The sequence below is a fragment of the Heterocephalus glaber genome, unplaced genomic scaffold (assembly GCF_053883595.1).
Source record: "Heterocephalus glaber isolate CG9 unplaced genomic scaffold, H.glaber_assembly_v1.0 deba00000071, whole genome shotgun sequence".
NCBI lineage: Eukaryota > Metazoa > Chordata > Mammalia > Rodentia > Bathyergidae > Heterocephalus > Heterocephalus glaber.
In genome coordinates this window covers 1,573,796-1,595,801 of record NW_028258137.1, presented here as the reverse complement: position 1 = coordinate 1,595,801, position 22,006 = coordinate 1,573,796, and the positions used below count along the sequence as shown (strand labels likewise).

The window sequence follows — 22,006 nt, the reverse complement described above, 5'->3', positions numbered from 1 at the left end:
TGCACTCTAGCTGGCTGAGGGCACCTGCCCTGCCGACTCTGGCATAGTGACTTTTCAGCAGAAGCACTCACTGCCGGGGGGCCAGGGCCGGCACAGGGCCAGCGAAGGGCCAGATGGCGCTCGGCGAACGCTAGGCTCTCAAGTTCAGGTGGAGACACTCAGCAGGCCTCCTGGCTTGCGAGCTCTGCCGGCACGCTCAACACAGCACACCGTTCTCCACGTTCAGTGCATCACAGCTCGAAGGCGCCTCGATGTGAACTCATTTCTCACCACTTTAATAAGGAAGCAGCACGGTACAAAGTCACTTACCTGCGAAGAGCCTGTAGGTCCTATGGCATTTAAAATTCTTATTTTTAACCCCTGGAGAAAGCAGTTCTGAAAAACAAAACACCAACAGGACCCATTTATAAAAAGACTTCAAGAAGCTCTGAGTAACAAAGCCATGGCCCGGTGGCTCCACAGGGATGTCAGTCTGCAGTGTGGTGACACAGTCCACAGCAGACCCAACACAGCGCTGAGGAGCTCACGCTGGAAGCACCTGAGAAACAGATGCTCTAAAGAGTGGAAAGCAAAAGGCTGCAGACCCCAAACACCAGGGACACCTAGGAACCAGGACTCCCACTGCGTCCGATCACGGCCACAGGGCTCCGCTCTCGGGGCATGAGGCTGGCTTCCCGGAAGCGGCGTCCGAGGGCCAGGAAGAGCTCCGAGCCGCGGGGCGCCTTCTCCACTTCCCGCCCAGCGCCCTCGCCGTGGCCTCTTGTCCCCACACGTGTCATCTTCCTTCTGTACAGTGTAAGCTGCACCCCACAGCCCTCGCTCAGCACAGGACGAGCGGGTGAGAGGCGGGAAGCAGCCAGGACCTTGTCTGTGCTCTGGGCTTCCAGAGACAAAGCAGAGCGTGAAGGAACACACACCACACGATGCCACCGCTGAGAGGCAGGGACAGGTGATGGGCTTCGGCCTCACGCCTGGCCAGCAGGGTCCTGGGAGCAGGCCAGAGCCGCTGCTGCACAGGGGACCGCTGGCGGGAAGGAAGCAAGCAGAGGGGCCCAAGGGGCCAGCCAGGGAGGACAGCAGACGGGCTGCTTCCTCAGCACGGGCCGCAAGGCTGCCAGCCCCTCCTCTCTGTCCCCAACCAGTGCCATCCGCATGTCCCCTCAGGCCTGCCCCACTCCCCATCAAGCCTCACCTCTCTATGTTTCCCACAAATTCTGAAGCTTTTGAGAATAACGTTTCTTTAAGCTGTGTTCTATCTTTTCAGCAGTAGGACGGCCCGGGCGCCCCGAGCTGTGCTCAGAAAGACAGCTGCGGCACAGCGCTCTAAAACCACTACACCTGGGGCTGGGGATTTAGCTCAGTGGTTCTGCCGCCTGCCTCGAAAGTGCAAGGATCAGAGTTCGGTCCCCGGTACCAAAAATAAAATAAAATGAAATGAAACCGCTACACCGGCTGCCCGTGGACACGTGTGGGTCGGAGTGCCACTGCCACGGAGCAGCCCCCGCTGCTGTGCAACCAGACTGCTCAGCACAGCAGCCCTGACTCGGTCTAGGACAAGCGTTACCCACCCATTCCTAAGACGCTGTTCAATGAAAAGCTAGGTCTTTCTGGTGGACAAAAGCAACTATTTTTCTGATCTAGCAAAATTATAGGGTTTGTTCATTTTCATTTCTATTTTTAAAAAGCCATTTTAAGGACGGTGTGACTATGAAAGTCTCTCAGAGTCAGGAAGTTTAAGATGAGGGAAGCCAGGCAAAGGGCACGGCCGGGCTGGCTGGGGACAGCCTTACCCCTGCTGATCTCCAGGTCCACGGGGTAGTCGATGTTCTTGGCCAGCTTCTGGCAGCCGCCAGTCTTCTCATACACGAAGCGCTTCAGGTGCAGCACAAGGACAGGAGGCAGCTTCTCCAGAGTCACCCGCCGGCTGATCTCCACCTAGGACACGGAGCACAGCGGGATGTGCTGACCCATCTGACCGCAGCAGCGCACACTGGCCTCTGCCCCGGCGTGGGGACACGGTACCCCACACAGGCCAGGCCGCCCTGGGGCCTGAGTCACCACACTCCAGTGGAGAGCTGTGCTCCGCGGCCCCCGTAACAAGGCAGCATCAGAGGGAAAAGCCAAGTCGGGGAGCTTGAAAGAGGCATGCGCCATACTCTCGTGGAATTGACACAGCTGATGCCAAGGTGTTTTTCAATCAGATGTTTTAAACAGCCCCAGCTATTTAGCCCTCCTTTCAGTTTCATCACAGTCTGGTTTTATCAATTTAATGCGCCCTGAAGTACTCTAATGGATGCTGCTTCTAAATAAAGCCAGGTTTCTCTTTTCTTTTTTTTAGCCAGGTTCCTGAAAGTAAAATGTGTCTGTGTCACTCTGCTTAAAACTCTGCGATGCCGGGCTAGGTGTGGCGGTGCACACCTGTGATCCCAGCACTTGGGAGGCTGAGGAAGGAGGATTGCCATGAGCTCGAGGCCAGCCTGGACAATACAGCAAGCTCTCATCTCATAATAAACAGACAAAATAACCTGTTATTGACTTAGAATATTCTTTTGATAGAAATAGTTTTTAAACTAACCATCCAAAAGATAGTAACACACCGAGGAGTGCACACTCTTTGGGGACAGGCACGTGTCCAGCTGGAGGTGCAGGAGTCGGCGTTTGGCTAGGCAAGGCTGGCACGGGAGTCAGCGCCAGGGGTGCCCTGAGCCCAACGCCTTCCCAGGCCTGCCTCCCCTCCCATCAGACCCAGGGGTACAAATGCCGTGCTTCCCTGCACCCATGCAGAACCCTTGAGCTCAGGCAGGTGTGCCGGAGACCAGGCCCAGTTACCTCCAGGGCCTATTCCATGCTGAGCACAGACTCAACCTGAGGCCCAGCTGCCTGTCCACTTCCTCCCTGGGACATCTGCTCTCTGCCCCCGGGAGCCACCCCAGCCCTGCTGGGAAGAGCAGCAGCCCTCCTTGCTGCCGCCCTCCTGCCAGACCCTTCTCCCCCTGCTCACTTTCACAGTGGCCGGCTTCCTGTCGTGGGCTCCCTGTGTGCGTCTGAACACACAGTGCACAGCTAGGCCTGGAGAGTGGCTCGGCCGGTCCAGAGTGAGGGGCCAGCTGTGGACAGGCTGAGGATCCCCACTGCCCTCCTCCATTTGGCACAAGCCACAGGATGGGACACACCACCCGGCTGTGGTATGTGGAGCCACAAAGTGGTTCACACACAGCTCCACAGGAGCACCCACCTCCCACATGCCAGGGCTCTCCCTCCACATGGCCCGGGCCACCTCAGCAGAGCGGGCTGTCCCTCCCGGATGCTGGCCGCGACCTGAGCTGGAACCTGGTAGAGCCTCAAAGTCACTCTCCTTTCAGATCAAATGGAAGGGCAACTTGCATCTGAACAATGACTTTCTAGCCTCCATGTCCTTGAAGATCTATAGTCAAATGCAAAACAGATGTGCTGAGAGGCCCTAACTAATCTAATAAATTGCCACGAACCAAGAATATAAACAAGCTACTCAGAGGCAGTGCTGACTTCGTGAAACTGTGATTAGATGCCAGAAAACGACATGCAGCTCAGGATCACCGACTCAGAGGGAGCTGGAGTCCATGCCCATCCTGACAGCTAAGTGCTGGCTGGGTCATCTCTCCGACCATGCCACGCTAGAATCGTGCAAATGTTCTGTCCAAACAAACTAAGCAACTGCTGGGAGAGGTGAAGCTGCAACCTATTCCCCCTCGTCCCTAATTCTGTGTTCTTCCCATCTTCCCAGAATGGCTAGGGACCAAAGCTCCAGACCAGCAGGGCCGCACCTCTTGTTTGGTTTTCGTGGTGTAACCCTGGACAGATTCTCTCGCCACCAGGCTCTCGAGCGCATCCTGCACGGTGCGTATCTTGTCAGACTGGATATCCAGCTGCAATGTGAAAAATGGCTGCAGGGTGGCAGACTCTTTTGAACTCTGCTGGTAAACCACCGACCTAGGGATTGAAAGCAAAACAGTGTAAGAGCCCACTCCTTGCTACTTTCCCTTAGGGTTAACCAACAGAAGAAGAGGAATAAACACGGAAATTCAGATTACTCGGGATCACTTTCAGAAGCCTGGAGACAACAGAAAAGCCAAAAATACACTCAACAGTAATTACCTGCTGAACACCACCCCTCAGTATTAGCAACTAAATCTGCCTGTTGAGATACCCTCACTTGAGCGCTCTGGAAGGAAACATTTCACCTTCCAAATTCCTGCACTGCCGGACCACACTACGATTCAATGCACCAGTTAATAAATGCGACTATCTTCCCACGGCCTCAAACTGCTGACACTTCATGTTTTCAAAGTATCGTAGCCTGTTCTAATAAAATAGAGGAAACCCCAAGGTAAACAGTATTTTTAACAGCATTTTCCCCCTACAAAATGACGCGCAAAAGAAGGGGGATAGGGAGTGGAGAATAAAAACAAGCTGTCTCCCAGGAAGACAGGCCACCACCCTTCCAAGAAGGCTGCCAGTTCAACTTTGTTTTCTTAGTTGGTTTTTCATTTCATTTTTCTTTTTCTGAGTAAAAAATTTTACATTTGGTGCTTCTTATTCAGCCTCAGCAAAGACACCCTCTAGGAGTTCGCAGGAGATTCCATGCCGGCAGTCTGAATGGCCTGGTTTGCAAGCAGAATGGAGCAGTGTGGACAGGTCCCTGGGCTTCATGGCACAGGGGCCGGGGGACCTTGCCTAGGTGTCTCCACCCAGGGAGATCAGGATTGCTGAGCCCCATCTGAGCACACAGACTTCAGGGACAGCAGCAATAACACAACAAAAAGGGTAATTATGTGAGATGAAGGATATGTCGCCTGCTTCTCTGTGGAAACCATCTGAGTGTCATAACTTCATGTTGTGGGCTCTAAAGTTAATAAAACACACGAAATGCCCCCAATGGGTCTGTGAATTTCTCTTTTAACTGTTCAGTTAGCCTGCTTTTCTCTTACTATGCAGCAGCGAGCAGCTGAGGCCGGAGAGACACTGTGGCCCTCGAGCCCTGGAGAAGTGGCCAGAGGAAATCCCCAGGGAGCAGCAGGACCAGCACACAGCAGGCAGCGGTGCCAGGGCACAAGGTGGCAGGACAGTGCTCACGCCTCCCCTGCTGGCAGGATGGCAAACCCTGGAACGGGCAAGTACTAATTATTCCAGAAAATCATAAACCTGATGTGTCCGCCAAAAATGCCAGTGATTGGGGTCTGAACGAAATCCGCCTGGCGGGTGACCGACGTCTTGTTCCTGGGGCCCACTTGCTCCCACTCCTCCTCGCTGCCTTCACCTTGCTCTTGCTGTGCTGCGTCCTTGGGCAAGGGGCTTCTGGGCCCATTGGAAACCGTGAGTTCTGGAATGAGAAGGTGTGCTCAGGCGGCCACTGATGGGGACATCAGACCACACCAACAAGCCAGGCCTGGAGGGAACTGGGGGACAGATGTGTCAACAGCATTCTACAGACTCAGGGTATGGTCTACACCAACTCTCAGCAACCCACGCAGCCAGGGCAGTGTCCCTGGACTGGCTGTGGAGGACGCTTTTGGGCCAAGCAGAGCCTGTGAGATGCACGGGGAAGCAGTTAGAAGTCCGAGTTAGATTGGGGGCTGCGGTTCTATGGGCCAGGTCCCTGACCCTCGGGGTGGGGGTGCAGGCTTTGGCATGGAGGCCCAAGTCCACTCATCCCGGGAGAATGTAAACACACACTCTGTGTGAGTGTGTGTGCAAAGAGATAATAATAAGGGTATGCGAAGAATGCAGACTCCCGCAGTCACGTGGGGATTCCCCAGACCATTCTTTCTAAAGCTTTTCTGTACCCATGATCATTTCTGAATTAAAACTGAAGGAATCAACATGAGAGGTTCTGGATAAACTTCAATTTAGCCAAGTAAAACATTATCAAGGGTACAGAGCTACCAATGTAAAAATAACTGGTGTCATCTCAGGAAGTAAAGGAGGATTTCTGATGGGCAAATGAGCATGGGAAGGGGAGAGGTGACAACACAGAAATGAGCTGCAACCTTTGCTTAACACAAAACTTAGGAGGACGGCCAGGCGCAGCGTGCAGAGAAAGAACCTACTTTCACTGTCCGGTGAGAGGAGCCTCTTCAGGCTCAGCATCTCCTCGTGCAGGCCGTTTAGGATGAAGCCCAGGTACTCCTCAGCATCTTCCTGTCGACCCTGGCGAGGACAAACGCGATGGCACTGATGAAGTGACCACTGCCCAGGCCCTGGGACCACGGCTCGTCCGCTGAGGCAGCAGCTCGCAAACTGCCAGGAGGGCTCTGGACTGCAGTCCTTGGGGGAAGCGGAGGGGAGGAACAGTCCAACACTTAGCTCTAGGACACCTGGGGATTTAAATTTCCTTCTTTATGTTTTTCTGTGTTTTAGATTTTCCCTACAATGAATACATATTAGCTCCTAGCAACAGTACAGTTACTTAACAGTCGCCTCTCTGTATCAGTGACGCAGAACGTGCTGCGCAGGCCCTCGGCACACGCCCACAGCAACTGTGCACTCCCAGCCGCGTGTGCCCACTGCACTGGGGAGAGGACTGGGCCATGTGCGGAAGCTGCGTGGACATCGGCCGCAGGCTGTATTGCATGCATGCACACACAGGCTCATGTTGGCTCTCCAGGCCCTGGCTGGCTTGCGAAGCTGACTCATTGGGCAGGCTTGACTGCGCTCCTGGAACACACCTGCCTGGCCTGGTCCACACGCCCCTCCACTCCAGGTCAATGAGCAGGCTATACCTGGAGGTCTGCTCTCTCCAAACAGATCCAGCCATGGACAGCTGGTTGGAGTGAGCAGGCACCACACGTGTGCAGTGAGGGCGAGCCGGGGCCACCCTCCCAGCAACAGCCTGCTCAGCCGGCTGGCCACAGAGCATGTCTGGGAATCTGGATTTTAGGGTTTCCCGCCAATCCATGAACTGGTAAGGAACTGTGCCTACACTGTATAAGCAATGTGGTTTTGGCTGAAGATCTGTCTTCCTTCTGGACATTCGGAAGTTAGGTTCAAGCTAGGCAGGGGGAGCTGTGTCTCTAGCGTGCCCCTGGGAGGCCACCCCCACACCTGCTGTCACGGTGTGATGTTGGGGGAGTCTTGCGCTGCGGGACGGCTTCAGGGGAAGAACCAGGGAGCCCTCCAGATGGCGCCCATGTGCGTTTCCCCTGTCCTGATTTGCTCTGGATCCTCCTGCTGTAATAAACCAGAACCACAAGTGTACCAGCCTGAGTCCTGCCAGTGAGTCACCATGCCCAAGGGTGCTCTTGGGGATCTCAACACATTAAAGTCACTTCAGAAAGATACTTCTGGTCTCAGCACTGCTTCCCTCGGAGCACAGTCCCGGAGGGCTCAGCTCAGGAAGCCCTCCCTGAGCGCCCCCACCTTGGCCCCTAAACTGGCAGCCTTCATCCTGTTTGCGCATGCGCATCTGTCATCTGTGCTTGTGGCTGTGCTAATCCGGCCCTGGAAGGTGAGTGCTTGGCAGGCAGAAGGCAGCTTTACTGCATTTCTGAGTCCCTAGCAAACACGGCACGTCTCCTGTTACCTGGACAACAATCCAACTCAACACAAAAGCTGTGTTAGGAGCATTTTAAAAGCTTAAACTCTGGGCTGTCCCTTGTGGTGTCCACTATTGCTGCCCTGGGCACGCATCGTTCTTCAGAGTGTGCAGTTCCAACAGGACTCACCAGTTTAAATGGCATCTTGTCCACTGGTCTTCCTGACTGTGTCTCCCTAAGCATGACCTCAACTGCTTGTACAGACTCCTCGCCACCTCCACCAGCGAAGACAGAAACGCTGCTGCCTGCTATGCTAAGGGTGCTTGCTGCGCACCTGAGAAGCAGCAGGGCCATCAGTACGGACCCTTGCTTGCTGGCACCAAGCCTCTGGTATGGAAGTGTAGGGTGAAGAACCTAAGCCAAGGCCCAGGGGCATTTAGCAGCTGTGAAGGTCTGAGCGGTGAGCACAGCAGCACTCCACTCCAGCCGTGAGGCAGCGCTGATGAGCTGTGTGGCCCCAACGTGGCCCGACGATGGCCTCACCTCTGTGGACTCTAACAGAGCCACAATAATCACACTTTGCTCATGGCGCTGGTGCTTAGAACAATACTTGGTGCACAGTGGATGTCACATGAGCTAGGCCCAGTCATGAGGACTGGCACACTCTCAATTCATCCAATCGAGGGACTCCACCATCAACCTAGGCTTCAGTCCTGAACACCCACCAAATTACAGCACTGGAGACGGAGAGCGGACGCTAAGCCAGCACCAGCTACCAGACAAAGGCAAGCAAAGGCAGTGCTTTCCATTAGCCCCGTCGGAGCGGGCCCAGACCTTTTCAGACAGGCTCGACTTGATGACGGTCAGGAGTCTGTAAATGTACGTGGGCTCAAAGGCAGCTCCAGGCCGGATGTCCCTCACGATTTTATCTCCAAGAGCTGCAGTAGGAACAGGACACAGAGTTTCCCATCTAAGAGGACATTATAAGTGCAGAATCAACCCCTCTCCACCCCCGCCCCCCGAGGCTAAGAGCACAAGTGTGGCCACCAACGAGATCGAATTCCCCAAATCTGGTGACACTAGTGACTCCGTAACTCCCAACATGCAGTGGCAGCAGAAGTCCCCATTTTCACTCACCTTGGCGGGGCTTCGGAGGCACAGGCATGTTGGTAAACTCGTTCATTAGCCGAACACTAAATTCGGGGGAAAGGGAAGCAGGACATTTTAGAAAAGATGCACTCTCCCCAACCAGCCTTGCTGGCTAAGCAGAATATTAATTACGATGAACTCGGCAGATGATAGTGACCAGCACTGTAATGACTAGTGAATTCTTATGCCTGACCATGTACACTTTCAGTATATTTTAAGCCAGTTAAATACTGCAATGTTTTCTACTGAGTCTAGAGAACACAGACAAATTGTTCCGATTCCATTTCTGTTAGCTTCAATAAAACCAAGAACAGCACATTTCTTGAAAAGAACTATAGAATTCATTTGTAGGAAGTTGAACGCTTTGCTCAACCATTCCAATTCTAATTCTCAGAGGGGAAAGCCCGCCCCTCCACACGCATTAAGCGTCTTACTTACAAGCTATCTATCATGGGCGTCGACGTGCAAGGCCTCTGCACCTTGGAGTACAGAGGAATGAACTTCATGAGGTGGTACATCGGAGGGCAAGCGACCAACGCCTGCAGAGTCTAAACGTCGGCAGTAAGGAATGTGAAGGAATGCAACAGGCACAGCCAGCTCCCCCGGCACAGTCAGCACAGCCAGTAAAACTCAAGCTGGGTGTGGTGGTCAGGTCTGTGATCCTGGCACTCAAGAGGCTGAGGCAGGAGGACCACAAATTTAAGGCCAGTCTGCGCTATGTAGCATACAAGGCCAGCCAGAGCTGAATAGAGACCCTGTCTCAAAAAATGAGAAAACGAAGGACCCAAGTTCGATCCCTGGTACCAAAAAAATGAGAAAACAAAACCTACATAGGTCAAGGACACTGAACTACTTTGATAAGTAACACAAAAAGGAATAAACCATTAACTGGCAGGGTAACGGCCCAACAAAATCCACATGAGGATCTGCTGTGCAGTCAGGGTTACATTCAAGTACCTGATGCAACCAAAATCACCAAATTGGTTAGGACAAAATTTCCAGCCCCAAGTGGCCACTGTGCCCTGCTCTTTGGGACCATGCTGATGAGAATAAAACTGGCCCGCTTCTGTCACTCAGGTCAAAAATCCTCTTTTTGCGCAGGTTTGGAGAAGCTGGGGTCACGAATAATCCTGTCCATGAGCCAGTTAGGCAGAGCAGGTACCGAACCAAGTTTTTTTGGATCCCACATTCAGGCTAGTGGCCTCGTGGAAGCCGCACCAAGCCAAAGCACCCAGAGGGGACGGCGGCAGTGAGCTGGCCCCGGACAGCGTGCAAGAAGGATACAGCATTAATGTAGCACCAGTTTCCTTTATTGATCAGCCCGCGGGGTTGCAATGACACTGGCTTATGTACTAGGGTTACGTTCTCCAGTAACTCTGAAAGAGTGAGAAGCATATTTAAGAAGTTAATAACATCCTGTGAGTAACATTTAAATCCACCAAAATGTGCTAGTCTGGGAGACTGTTAGCACTCCCTTCAAAAAAAGCACACATCCGAAGAAAATCCATGTTGTTAAGCTTCATTCAATTCTGCGTCAAGTACATTAATGATAAAAATGTGTTTCAATTACTATTTCCCAGCAAATGCTAATATTTATCTATCTTCCTATGGGAATGTAAGTGGCGATTTTAATGAGAAGCAAACTGCAGGGTGCCAGTGCTGGAGAACAGACAGACGCTGCAGGCATCTCCCCTGCAGTGCTGGCAGCAGGGCCTGCCTTGGTGACAAGCAGGTCCCTCGGACACTGCGCACAGAAGGATTTTGGTGTGGAACCTGAGTCTCCATCTCTGAATCCCTAACCACCAATGCCACACCCCACATCAGGGGTGGTTGGTGGCTGCTCCCTAAGACAGTCCTCTGGGGACAGCGTCTCCTATATTACTGTGTTTTTCCATCAGAAGTCCAATGTGGTGACTGTTTCATACACTGTCATCTCTTCACGCAAGCAAGCTCTGTATCCTCAGATTCGCCCGCACACAGGGCTCTTTCCAGTTTTAAGAAGGCTCTGACTGAACGCCGCTCCTATACAAATAACCATCCGAGATACTTTGCTCGCTGTGAGCTACAGGGTAAGGGTGGCATGGCCAGGCCCACCGGGCTGGGCCACGCTACCTGCCTCTCTGGCTGGTAAGGGGCACAGCGGGAAAGAAACCTGACCAGGCATACGTCTGACAGGAGCACCCACTGAGGTGGGACGAGAAAGTCTTCCTTTCCTAACACAGTTGTACTGGCAGGTCTCGGGCTCACACACAAGTTGGGAGCAGCTCCAGTACCAACACGCACACTCCACACCTTCCCTCTTCTGACGAACGGTGGGGAGTAATTTTCACACGGCCCCCTGCACACAAAGGGAGACCCTCCAGGCTTGAGAGCCCAGTGGGACTCCTCAGTTAGGCTGAGCTCGGACAGCCCTTCTCCTCCCTCTGAGGAGCACAGCCCTGGGCCCTGACCCGTGAGCAGGTCCGTCACGGACCTGAACCCCAAGATCCCACTTGGTGACTGCCAGGGAGATGGGGCCTGTGTGCATGGGAAGGGAAGACACGAGCTTCGTGTGGAGCTTCATCCACATTATTCATAATCATCACTCACAGCCCTGTCAGAGGCACCACGACCGTGCCCCCTTCACAGATGAGAAAACTAAGGCCACGTAACCGAACCAACCTGTGAGCCTGGATCCAGAGGCCGCACTTTCTTCTCCAATATATACTGGGTTCCACTTTAAAACTTTTTTTTTTTGGTACTGGGGATCGAAATCCACTTTTAAACTTTTTATGGGGGCCGGGGATGTAGCTCAGTGGTTCCGCTGCCTGCCTCGCAAGCACAAGGACCCGAGTTTGATCCCCGGTACAGAAAAAGAAAAACTTTTCTTGGTAAAGTTTTAGCCACCTACCTTTGGCCACAAGCCTAAGATCTTGTACTTATACGGGACTTTTACACTTGTCTTAAGAGCTGCACTGCAACATTCTATAATGTCTGGCCCATGCTGCACAACAGCACAAACCTGTGTTTCCAGCACACACCGACTCCCTAGTGCAGAGGCACAACCTCCCATGGCAGCGTCCAGCCACCAACCTGCCACAGTATTTTTCTGTCTAACAATTAACTTTTCATGCAATCACCAAGAAAAGATGTAAAGCGAGTAGCCTTCCTACCACAGGGGCTCTGTTAAATGACTCGCTGCCTTCTGCTGACGGCGAAGGACACCTGCTGAGCCAGCGGGCACACACAGCTACATGGCAGCCCTGCTCTCCGGCAGCTCACAAACCAGTGACGTGGCCAAAAGCGACAGGCCTGGCGGGAGGGCTCGTGCTGTGTTTGCATGCCGAGGTGACAGTGGGTTTGTCCTAGGGGCTGGCAGGGGTACTGAGAGGACACCAGCATGCGTGTGCTAAGCCTCTATCAGATTGTGAGTTCAGTTTTCCCCTCCCATAGGCACACACAGGCCCAGCAGGGCAGGAAGTGTGTGTCTGATGACACGGCAGCGGGAGGAGCAATGTGTCCAAGGCCCTGGGGAGCAAAGTGAGCACGCACTGCTCGGCTGGAGTCAAGGCCACAGGAGGAAGGAACTGAATCGAGGCCAAGGCGGGTGCACCTGGCAGGAGACAGGCCTTCGGTTCTCCTGCTGGTAAGACAGGCAGTCTGGTGGGGCTGGGTGCAGCACAGACACCGGTGGGAAACGAAAAGGAAGCAACCAGGACCAGGACTGCTCTGTCTGAAGCCTCCCTCCTAGGTTAAGTTGGTATGGTTTTTATTTTTAAAACCAGGGCCCCCACCCTGAAATAGATTCCCAGCCTTTTTCATTCTGAAACAGGCTCTCGCTAAGTCACTTAAGTGGCCAAAGCTGGGCTCAGACTTGTGACCCTCCGGACTGAGCCTTCCAGAGGGCGGGGGTCACAGGTGCGCCACTGTGTTTGGCTCCACTGTTTGAACACTCAAAAATCTGATCGCAAACAGTTCAGAGTACTTTGGACTTAGTTTCAGTTACAGGAAAAACCACTTTTGACAAAGCTAACACCATCCAGAAGGGATGCTGGTGCAAGCCATCGAGGCCTGGCTGCACTACGGCCACCTGAGAATGGGCCTCCTAGTGCTCCTAAGTGGCTGCGGCTGGTAACAGCCTGAACAACTGGCAGCTGCAGCATTCTAGCATGGCGGAGCCAGAGGAGCCAGAGGACGATCCAACCTAAAGCCAGCTATGGTTCTAAACCTAAAGTCAGCTATGAAGCTTCCTTTTTATTTTTTTGGTGCCAAAAAAATTATCGAACTCATAACCTGGCCCCTGTGAGGCAGGCGGCAGCACCAATGAGCTAAATCCCTGGCCCTAGGAAGCCTTCTTTCCAGCACTTACTTAGAGAAAGTGCACACAGGTCGGACCGCCACTGCTTCTACACCACCCCTTCCCAGAACCTGCCTGCCCACACTGGCTTCTGCTTGCTGATTTGAGGAACAGGCAGATAAAAAGGCAGCTTAAGGGCCGGGGATGTAGCTCAGTGGTTCTGCCACCTGCCTTACAAGCACAAGGTCCGGAGTTCGATTCCCTGGTACAAAAAAGAGAAAAAGCAGCTTCAGTCTAAATCTTGCAGCACCCTCTAGCAGTCTGTTCAGTAACTGCGAACAACAGGACCTCCACAAAGCAAAAGAGCAAAAACTCAGGCCCAAGTGGAATGAAAAGGTCTCTGGCACCCAGCTTGACAAGGTGCTCAGGGAGCTCCTCTCAAGCCTTAGCACCCTCCGGAAGGGGTGCTCTGGTACAACATCCTTATGTCAAAAGAAATCTTCACACACAAAACAGCAGAGATACCGACCACCTGGATTTCCCTTGATGATTACTGTCACTCTAAAACAACTCTGTATAGGTCTTTAATAGCTAAACTGAGTATTGGGCTGGGGATGTAGCTCAGCAGCACAGCATCTGCCTGGCAAGTGCAAGGTCCTCAGTTTGATCCTTGGTACTCAAACAAACAAACACCTTAGATAAAATTAAGGATCATTCCACGGTTAGTATTTTCTATCGCTCCTGAATCTGATTCTCTACCCAAGACTGAGTGTCTAAAAACAATCTTGTCCCTCTGGCGCTGTCTCCATATTAGCAGACATGGTCACTGTTTGCCTTGATCTAGAAGCAACAACTCTCTTTCCTTGGATAGGAAGTTGCTTAAATATAAGACCTCACAGCTTGGGCCGGGGATTTAGCTCAGTGGTTTCACCGCCTGCTGCGCAAGCGCAAGGACCCGAGTTTGATCCAAGGTACCAAAAAAAAAAACCAAAACCAAAAACGACCATCACACTTCAGAGTGCACAAGAGTCCTCCCTGTCCAAGGTAAAGGACCCACTGGCCTTCTCTGTCCCCCACACAGCTCTGTTGTCTGTTCCCTCCTTATCTGTGCCACAGACCACATTCGAGGTGAGGCCACTCATGACTCAGCCCTGGGAGTGCACGCTGTACGGAGTGCACACAGGATGGGACACCGAGGAGCCCGCCCGCCCACAGCTGGCTCCGCCTCACAGTCAAGACACCCGCGGGGCCCGCAGAGCCCAGGCTCCCGAGCCAGAGACCCGGGCTCACACCTCGGCTCCCCACAGGCGAGAGCCAAGTGTTCGGCCGGCATGTCACCGATGGCCACAAGCCTCAGTGGAAGAAGAACAGACACAGGTGGGAAGAGAAGGAAAAGGAAGTTAATGTGAGGATCTGAAAAAGTAATTTCAAGTCTCTGCAATATTAACCTAAATTCCCTAAAACTTGAAGTTCTGAACATTCTGTGAATATGAAGTTCCATTTCAAATCGAATGACTGTAAAAAAAATTCAGATAAAAGTATTTTATTGTCTAGGATTTTCTCTTACAATCCAAATACCCCAGAAATCTTTAGTCCCAGTTTTGTAACATGCTGTCCACTGAGCCTTTTCCTAGAGCAGCTAACACATCACAGAGCTGCCCAGCACGCTCCACAATTACAGGTGCAAAGACAATCCTGACTCCACGGAGGCCGAGGCAGGAAACACAGTGAGTTCTGTATTTCTGCAGCCTAGCGAAACCCTGCCTTAAATTTTTAAAGGGCCAGGGATGCAGTTCGGTGGCCTAATGTGTGATTAGCATAGGCAAGGCCCAGGGTAGATCCCCAGTGCTACAGCAAATGAATTGTTTTTCAAAAAGAAAAACAAATTTTAACAAAACAATTCCTGTCAAGAGCCAACACCCAGCTACAGAAGTGAGCGGTCACAAGGAGTGAGCTCTGCAGTTAGAATCCCTAAGCCAGGACTTGTAGACAAGCCAGGGTGAGCTCACTTCTCCAGTGTCACTCCTGCAGCATGGGTCACTGGCTCCATGGGCCATTTTACCCTCAGCCTTAACCCAACAGGCAGGTAATTGTGGAGTCCAGAGATAAAACGAGGGGAGGTGGCCCTGAGGTGGGGGGGGGGGGGGTTGGGGAAGCGGGCTATGGAGGCTGACAGTGTCCCAGGTCCTGAGCTGGTCCGTCTACTGTTCCCTCCTTAGGGCAAACACTCAAGAGCTGACTTGGTAACAACCCTTCTTCCTCCACAAGCCAGAAGCCAGCTCCTCAGGACTCCTGGGCCTGCCTGGCCCTAGTGAGAGCCCATGGGGCTGCCCAGAACAAGGGACACACAAAGGCAGGATCTGCCAGTGACTCAAGAGACACAAGGTCGACACTGGTCCTTTCATTTCTGTAACACTGAAAGGTTCAATTCAAGTTTAACCTTTTTATGAAATCTGTGGACAGGCAGAAAAACTGAGCTGCTTAATATCACTTTGTTGCAAGATTTTATACAAAGCTCACAAAAGCTGCCCAATGATTCAACTCAAATGACTGATAAACTCAACAGCAGTACTTGTGATATGAACGTACATTCTTATAAGCTGAGATTCTGCCTGCGCATATTTTTAGGCATGCAAGTTTGTTTTCCTAGCCAGAAGTGTGGCACATACCTATAATCCTAGCCCTGCAGGAGGCTAAGGCAGCAGGATTCCAAGACCCAGTTCCACCTGGGCAGCTTAGCAATTTGGTGTTGCAAAATAAATAAATAAAAAGGGCTAGGGCTGTATATCCTCAGTACAAAGAGCTGGTTTTCCTAAAATGAGGATTTAGAGGTCATATTACCACTTAAAATCCACACCAATGCAAGGTGCACAGTGCTCACCGTTCTTAGGGCTTGGTGACGGCCCAGAGCTGACATTCTGTGCTCTTCTCCTTTCTGTCTCCCGCAGCCTCTCTTCCTTGTTATCATCACCAGGCAAGAACAGAGGCTGCTATCCCGGCTGCCTGATCGGGCGGGGGGCAGCAAAGTGTCCAAGATGCACCACCACCAGGGGCTGCAGGCTGTCTTTGGGTTCTCAGAGGCCTGCGAGTGGGCCAGCTAGAAGGCGCAGCCCAGGGGGGCGGCACCCCACAGACAGGGCTGCACCTCTTAACTCTTTGGGCACACGACATCATCATTGCTATGGTACTTCAGGGTTCAAGAAGAAATGCAAAATACCCACGAATCACTTCCTGTAGAGGACGGCAAGTACCTATGTGATAGACGAACCACCAAACCAAACAAGTCTTGCAAACACACGCCTGTAATCCCAGTGCTCGGGAGGCTGAGGCAGGAGGATCACTGTGAGTTCCAGGCCAGCCTAGACTACACAGCAAGACCCTGTCTCAAAAAAAAAAAAAAAAAAAAGACCAGACTTAGGACACGTTTCCCTTTACACGCAGACACACGTGGGTGTGGAGACTGACACCGCACAGCAGGCAGCACAGTCCTCAGCAGCACCCCATAAGGCCTGCTTGCCTAGTTCTCTTGCAGTTTACTGTACTCGGGCACTTGGCCTGGTCTCCCCTCATGTCCAGCATTATTTAACTTTGTTAAAACAAGCCACACTGACATGATTTTAAAACATCAGATACAAAACAGCTCCTTTTGCATGTTGAAAGCATCTGACACAGTCTGGTTTGGAATACAATGTACGCTCCTTAGTGAAAACTCAGAAGAACCTCCATGTCCATCAAACCCCAGTACTGATCGGGAACATGAGGCATGGCGGCTGTAGTCCACTCTGGACCGTGTGGGGGAGGCCACAGCATGGCACCACGCACTGCATGGCATGCCGTGCATCCTCCCGAGCACATGCGCGGCCCAGACACTGCTGCTGCCCTACACCTGCAATCCCAGCGCTCTGTAAGACTGAGGCAGGAGGATCGCTGTGAGTTTGGAGGCCAGCCTGAACTATCCAGCCAGACCCTGTTAAAAAACTGAAACAAACAAAACAAAAAAAACAGCCAACCAACCAACCAATCACTCAGGAAGTTCAAGCCAAGCCTGGAAAGTTCTGTGACTTGAGACTCTTATCTCAAAATTTAAAAAATAAAAATAAAAATGGACTAGGGATAAAAATGTCAATCTCCAGTACCATCACCATCAAAAAAAACACAAAAAACTTATTCTTTCAGTAGAACCAGTTAGACTCCAATGCAAGTCAAATTCTATTGTAACCAACATCAAAGATCTTTCAGTGGAATTAGAATTTCACTCAGCTAACTGCTGCTTAAAATAAGTAGGTCCATACTTAAAAACATGCCCCTCGAAGGGATTGTGCAGTTAGTACATCTTAGAACAAAGGACATGTTTTATCATTTTAATAAAGTAAATCCATAAGAAAATTTGAACAGGGAAAAATTCCAACAGAACTGCTTTCCCTCAGCCTACACGGCCCACAGCAAAGGGTGCTGTCAGGGCACCCACCAGGAGAGCCCAGCTGTGCTGGGTAATCACCTCTGCAGGCTTCGTGGCAGCACGGTGGGAAGTGACACAGCTATGCGGAGGCCGTGAGAGACACCCACCAGGAGCAGCGGGGCTGGGGGTGAGGCTCCGAAACAGCGCCAGCCAGCAGAAAGCCCTACTGTTAGTGTCTCAAAACCCTTTTCTTTCTGTCGGGGTGTGTGTGTGCACATGCGCGTGGTACTGGGGACTGACATGGCAACTCAGCACTGAGTTGAATCTCCAGCCCTTTCCTAAATTTTGAGACAGAGTGTCATTAAGTTGCTAAGCTACCTGTGCTGGGCTCAGACTTGTGATCCTCCTGCCTCAGCCTCCCGAGTGCTGAGATCACAGGAGTGTGCCAGCAAACGCACTTCAGCCTCATTAGACTTTAATGCACACAGGACACAGAAAACCACACTTAGGCTTATACAAGAATGTCTTAAAACTTTTAAAGGGAAGTTTTTCTTTCTTATTTTAAAAAGAAAAAATTTCCTAGGGATGTAAAGCTCTCCTCTGCAGAGTAACTTTCAGGAGAGAAGTATAATTACAATGCTCTCATGGGGGAACTGGAAGCACATGGCTGTGAACATACTCCTCCATGAATTTCTCCTTATAAGTCAAAAATAAACTTGTGACACATTAACCCATATTCGGACGAATATACCGTCTTACCCTAACTGTGACAGTGGGCCTTGTAACAAATACATTCTAAACTATTTTACATACTATTGAGGAAACCACTTGGCTTTAAATGTGTATATGACTCAAAATAACAATGGTTGCCCTGTTATTTCCTCATTTTAAAAGATCCCCAGAAAACCAAGATTCAAAATACCATACTTTGTATAAGGAATGTTTTTTAAAAAGTACTTGTCAGGGCCAGGGATTTAGCTCAGTGCTTCTACCACCTGCCTCGCAAGCACAACAAGGTCCCGAGTTCAATCCCTGGCACCAAAAAAAAAGTACTTGTCATCCTACCACCACCAGAAGAATGAAGAATGTGTTTTATTTCTGATGAAACTGCCCACTCACAAAGGCAATTTTTGCAGGTGGCTGCTGGCACACATGAATCAGAGAGCAGCTCGAGAGCTGACTCCAGCTCACTTCCGCCCAGCCTTCACCTCTTAGGTATAGATAAGCACGGAGCCCTGGGCAGCTGGTTCCCTGCTTCACTTTAAACACAACCTATGCATTATGCTGCTTTGCCTTTTTATTGTTAATTAAGACAAGATGTTAACTTTAGGGTGAAATTTTATAATTTTTCCTTTTCCTGTCAAGAGCTGACCTTGGTGTACTAAAATACTGAATAAAATCCATGTATTCAACCCAAAATAGTTATTAAAAAGGAAATACCCTGGCCAGGGGATTTAGCTCAGTGGTTCTGGCGCCTGCTGCGCAAGAACCAAGTCCCGAATTCAATACCTGGTACCAAAAAAAATTTAAAAATAAAGGAAAAACCCACATGAATCACAAATGCTTTCTTAAAGCTTGAGAAATATAAAAAAGCAACAGTACAAGTGAATACAAACAGGGACTGTCACACCAAAAGCAGACAACAGCTGCGACACGGGACAGGCTCGTTATATGAACAGTGGTACAGTTACTTAACAAAGGCAAGAAAGAGAATGGGGGCCAGGGCTTTAGCTCAGTGGTTCTGCTGCCCGCCTTGCAAGTGGAAGGGCCCGAGTTCGATCCCCGGTACAAAAAAAAAAAAAGAGAGAGAGAGAGAAATGGAATTATAAGTACAAAAGGACCTGTAATAAAAATGGATTTTTTTTTTTTTTTTTTTGGTCCCAGGGATCGAACTCGGGTCCTTGTGATTGCGCAGCAGGCTGCGAAACCACTGAGCTAAACCCCTGGCCTGGACTTTTCTTTTCTTATCGTGAGGGTATGACACCCCTTACCTCCCCATTAGTCAAAGTCTAAGACACAGGCGCTCCTTAGCCATTCCCATTTGTACCCCAGTGATCTGTCGCTATGGCACCATCTGTCACTGTGAGAGCCCCATCTGCCTCAAAGCCCCGCCTCCGGATGCTGAGCTCTGTGCTCAGCTTGTACTTGGTTCACTGTACCTGCGATCTGCATGGCTACGGGATCCTCTGAAACTGGAACAAGCCCTTCTTTGACTTCAACCTGCTTTTCAGAGACCAGGGGAGATGGGGCAGGAGGTGAACACTTAGTTTCCACATACGCCACGGGTGAGGAGGAAGAGGGCTTAGCATCATGAAAGAGGCTGGCCCAGGACTTGGCAGGCTGGTTAATGGGAATGGGTGCAGGGAGTACGCTGTCAGCGGGAGGTGGCGCACGCTCCAGCTTGGCCACGTCTGAGTCTGTGCTCTCCACAGTGTGCAGCTCCCCGTTGGCAGCTGTGCCCACACTCGAGGATTCAAGTACTTGTCCATTGGTGATGCCAAGGTTCTCAGTAGTATCGGTAGCAGCACAGGGCGGAGCCACAGCTGTCCTTAGCAGGCGGTCTGCGGGGAGGCAGGCTTGCTCAAAGTCAGGCCCACAGCAGCCCTCGGGCTGCCCCACAGTCCTGGCGGCGCTGTCGAGCGCTCCAGGGTAAGGACTATCAGGCACAGTGTCACTGATGAAGTCCGTGGAGTTCTGAGGGCTGTCACAAGTCCTGGGCGAAACCGGCGGGAGCATGTCACCCATAAACTCCGCATCCTCGGCGCCCACCCCACCGAGGCCAGCTGAGTTGGCATGGCCGTTGACCACAGCTTCTGTGGAAATACTTTCGTCACCCCCAGTTTTCAGGTAACTGTAATACCCCGGCGGCCGCTTCTTCTTCCTTTTCCGCTCCCTCTGTCCCAGGCCACCTGGGCCACCAGTGTTCTCCAGAGCCTCTGCCTCAGCATGCGAGCTGCTGTCCAAGGCCAGGGCTGGGCCCGGGTATGGGTGGTCAAGGGAGCTGGAGTTCACCTCCTGGTCTAGCCCATCAGGGGTCTTTTTGGAAGCTGTACAACCAAGAATAAATTCAGGGGCCTGAGGGTTCAATGTGCTTGAAATACTGTTGCCGGGGGCTCTCGGCAGAGTGTCACTGGGGTCAATTACTTCATTGACACCGAACTCAATTCTCTGATACTCTTGTCCTGTTTAGAAACAAAATGGTTAGTAAATATCTTGTTAAGACTAAATCTACAGACTATAAAAGTATAAATAATTACTCATTTTCTCTTTGAAAACTGAAAAAAGTTCTTTTCCTAAGTTATCATTTCTATGCTAGATAATTTGCTGAAAATAAATAATACCTATAAAACTGTATTTAATTAGGGTTATAAAAAACAGAAGCCTGTCCTTATCTTCAACTCTCTGCGAAGCTAAAGAAGACTTTCAGAAGATAGAAACTAAAATAAATTTGTAATGAAAATAAATGCTATTTTGGGCCGGGGATTTAGCTCAGTGGCACCGTGCCTGCCTTGCAAGCACAAGGTCCCCAGTACCGCAAAAAAATAAAAATAAAAAATGGTATTTTTGCCTGATTAAAACCCCCATAGGTCCCAAAATACCAAAAGATAAATGTGGACTATAAACTTTTAAAAACCTCTCTGCGGGCCAGGGATTTAGCTCAGTGATTTTGTCACCTGCTGTGCAAGCGCAAGGACCCAAGTTCAATCCCCGGTACCAAAAAAAACCTCTCTGGGGAATTTTCAATACTTCCTCCCAGTAAACAAAATCTACACATATCATTCATGGCAAGGCGCATGTTCCAGAATCAGTCCTGTTTTTCAACAGACCTGAAGCAACTACGCTATTTCCTATTTGATGAAGAGGCTGTTAAGTCTGAAGTTAAGGAAAGGTCACACACTTCGGGATCCATTTTTAGTGCATAAATAAAGATGCCTTCAGGTGTACCATAAGGCTCCAGTTATTTTTTCAGGCACATATTTCAAGAAAAGAATCATAATGCTCACGAACAGCCTTTACTACAGAGACCTGAACACACTGCACCCTGAAGGGGCCTTTAGAAGCCTTCCTCGGGGGAGGGCGGCTATGTGCCATGAGCGGACAGGAGGAGGACAGGACCTACACAGACCCTGGAGGTGAGTCTTTGTTCATTTGGATGCCCTCGCTGGGGCCAGGGGATCAATCTGGTACAAACAACACAAAGTTCTTGGAAGAGAACAGATCGTGCTTATGCTAACCAGCAAGCTGACACACAATGGCACCAACAGGACATCGATTCATCTGGACACTGTTTTTTGTTTACTTTGAAAAGAATCACCAAAGAGAAGCAAACTTGTTACTATGGATACTCCTCGTTTAACAACCTACCTGTTCAGGCTTAACAACCCGACTTTCTTTTGTAAAGTTCCGTACATCTTGTTTATAGAACCTCAAGGTCATTTTTGTACTGTACACCGTTCATGCAGTACTGCAAATTCCGCTGAATGTACTATACAGTTCAAAACTCTAGTTCCGTGATCTGCTATACATTACAGTACTGAGTGACACAAATCAAAGCGAAGTCACCAAGCTGGAGTTTTCTTTGACTATTTCACTGTCCTGAATGTTGTGATATACATATGATACACAACTCCTCAGTCCGTGACCAATATGCTTAGTGACCTGGTTGCAGGA

General features: G+C 50.8%; 1 protein-coding gene across 3 annotated transcripts in view; it reads right to left on the bottom strand.

The window, feature by feature from the left end:
• Positions 1–22,006, bottom strand: part of Usp10 (ubiquitin specific peptidase 10) — a 62,665-nt gene that overhangs the window by 3,255 nt on the left and 37,404 nt on the right. For all 3 annotated transcript variants that reach the window (XM_004842724.3, XM_087198442.1, XM_004842723.4), the window contains 10 exons: positions 19,495–20,517; positions 9,945–10,036; positions 9,099–9,208; positions 8,649–8,704; positions 8,346–8,449; positions 6,087–6,186; positions 5,182–5,359; positions 3,804–3,969; positions 1,791–1,935; positions 310–375 (listed from right to left, as the gene is read on the bottom strand). In XM_004842724.3, coding sequence (XP_004842781.3) covers positions 310–375; positions 1,791–1,935; positions 3,804–3,969; positions 5,182–5,359; positions 6,087–6,186; positions 8,346–8,449; positions 8,649–8,704; positions 9,099–9,208; positions 9,945–10,036; positions 19,495–20,517 — 2,040 coding nt within the window. The remainder of the gene's footprint in view (positions 1–309; positions 376–1,790; positions 1,936–3,803; positions 3,970–5,181; positions 5,360–6,086; positions 6,187–8,345; positions 8,450–8,648; positions 8,705–9,098; positions 9,209–9,944; positions 10,037–19,494; positions 20,518–22,006) is intronic.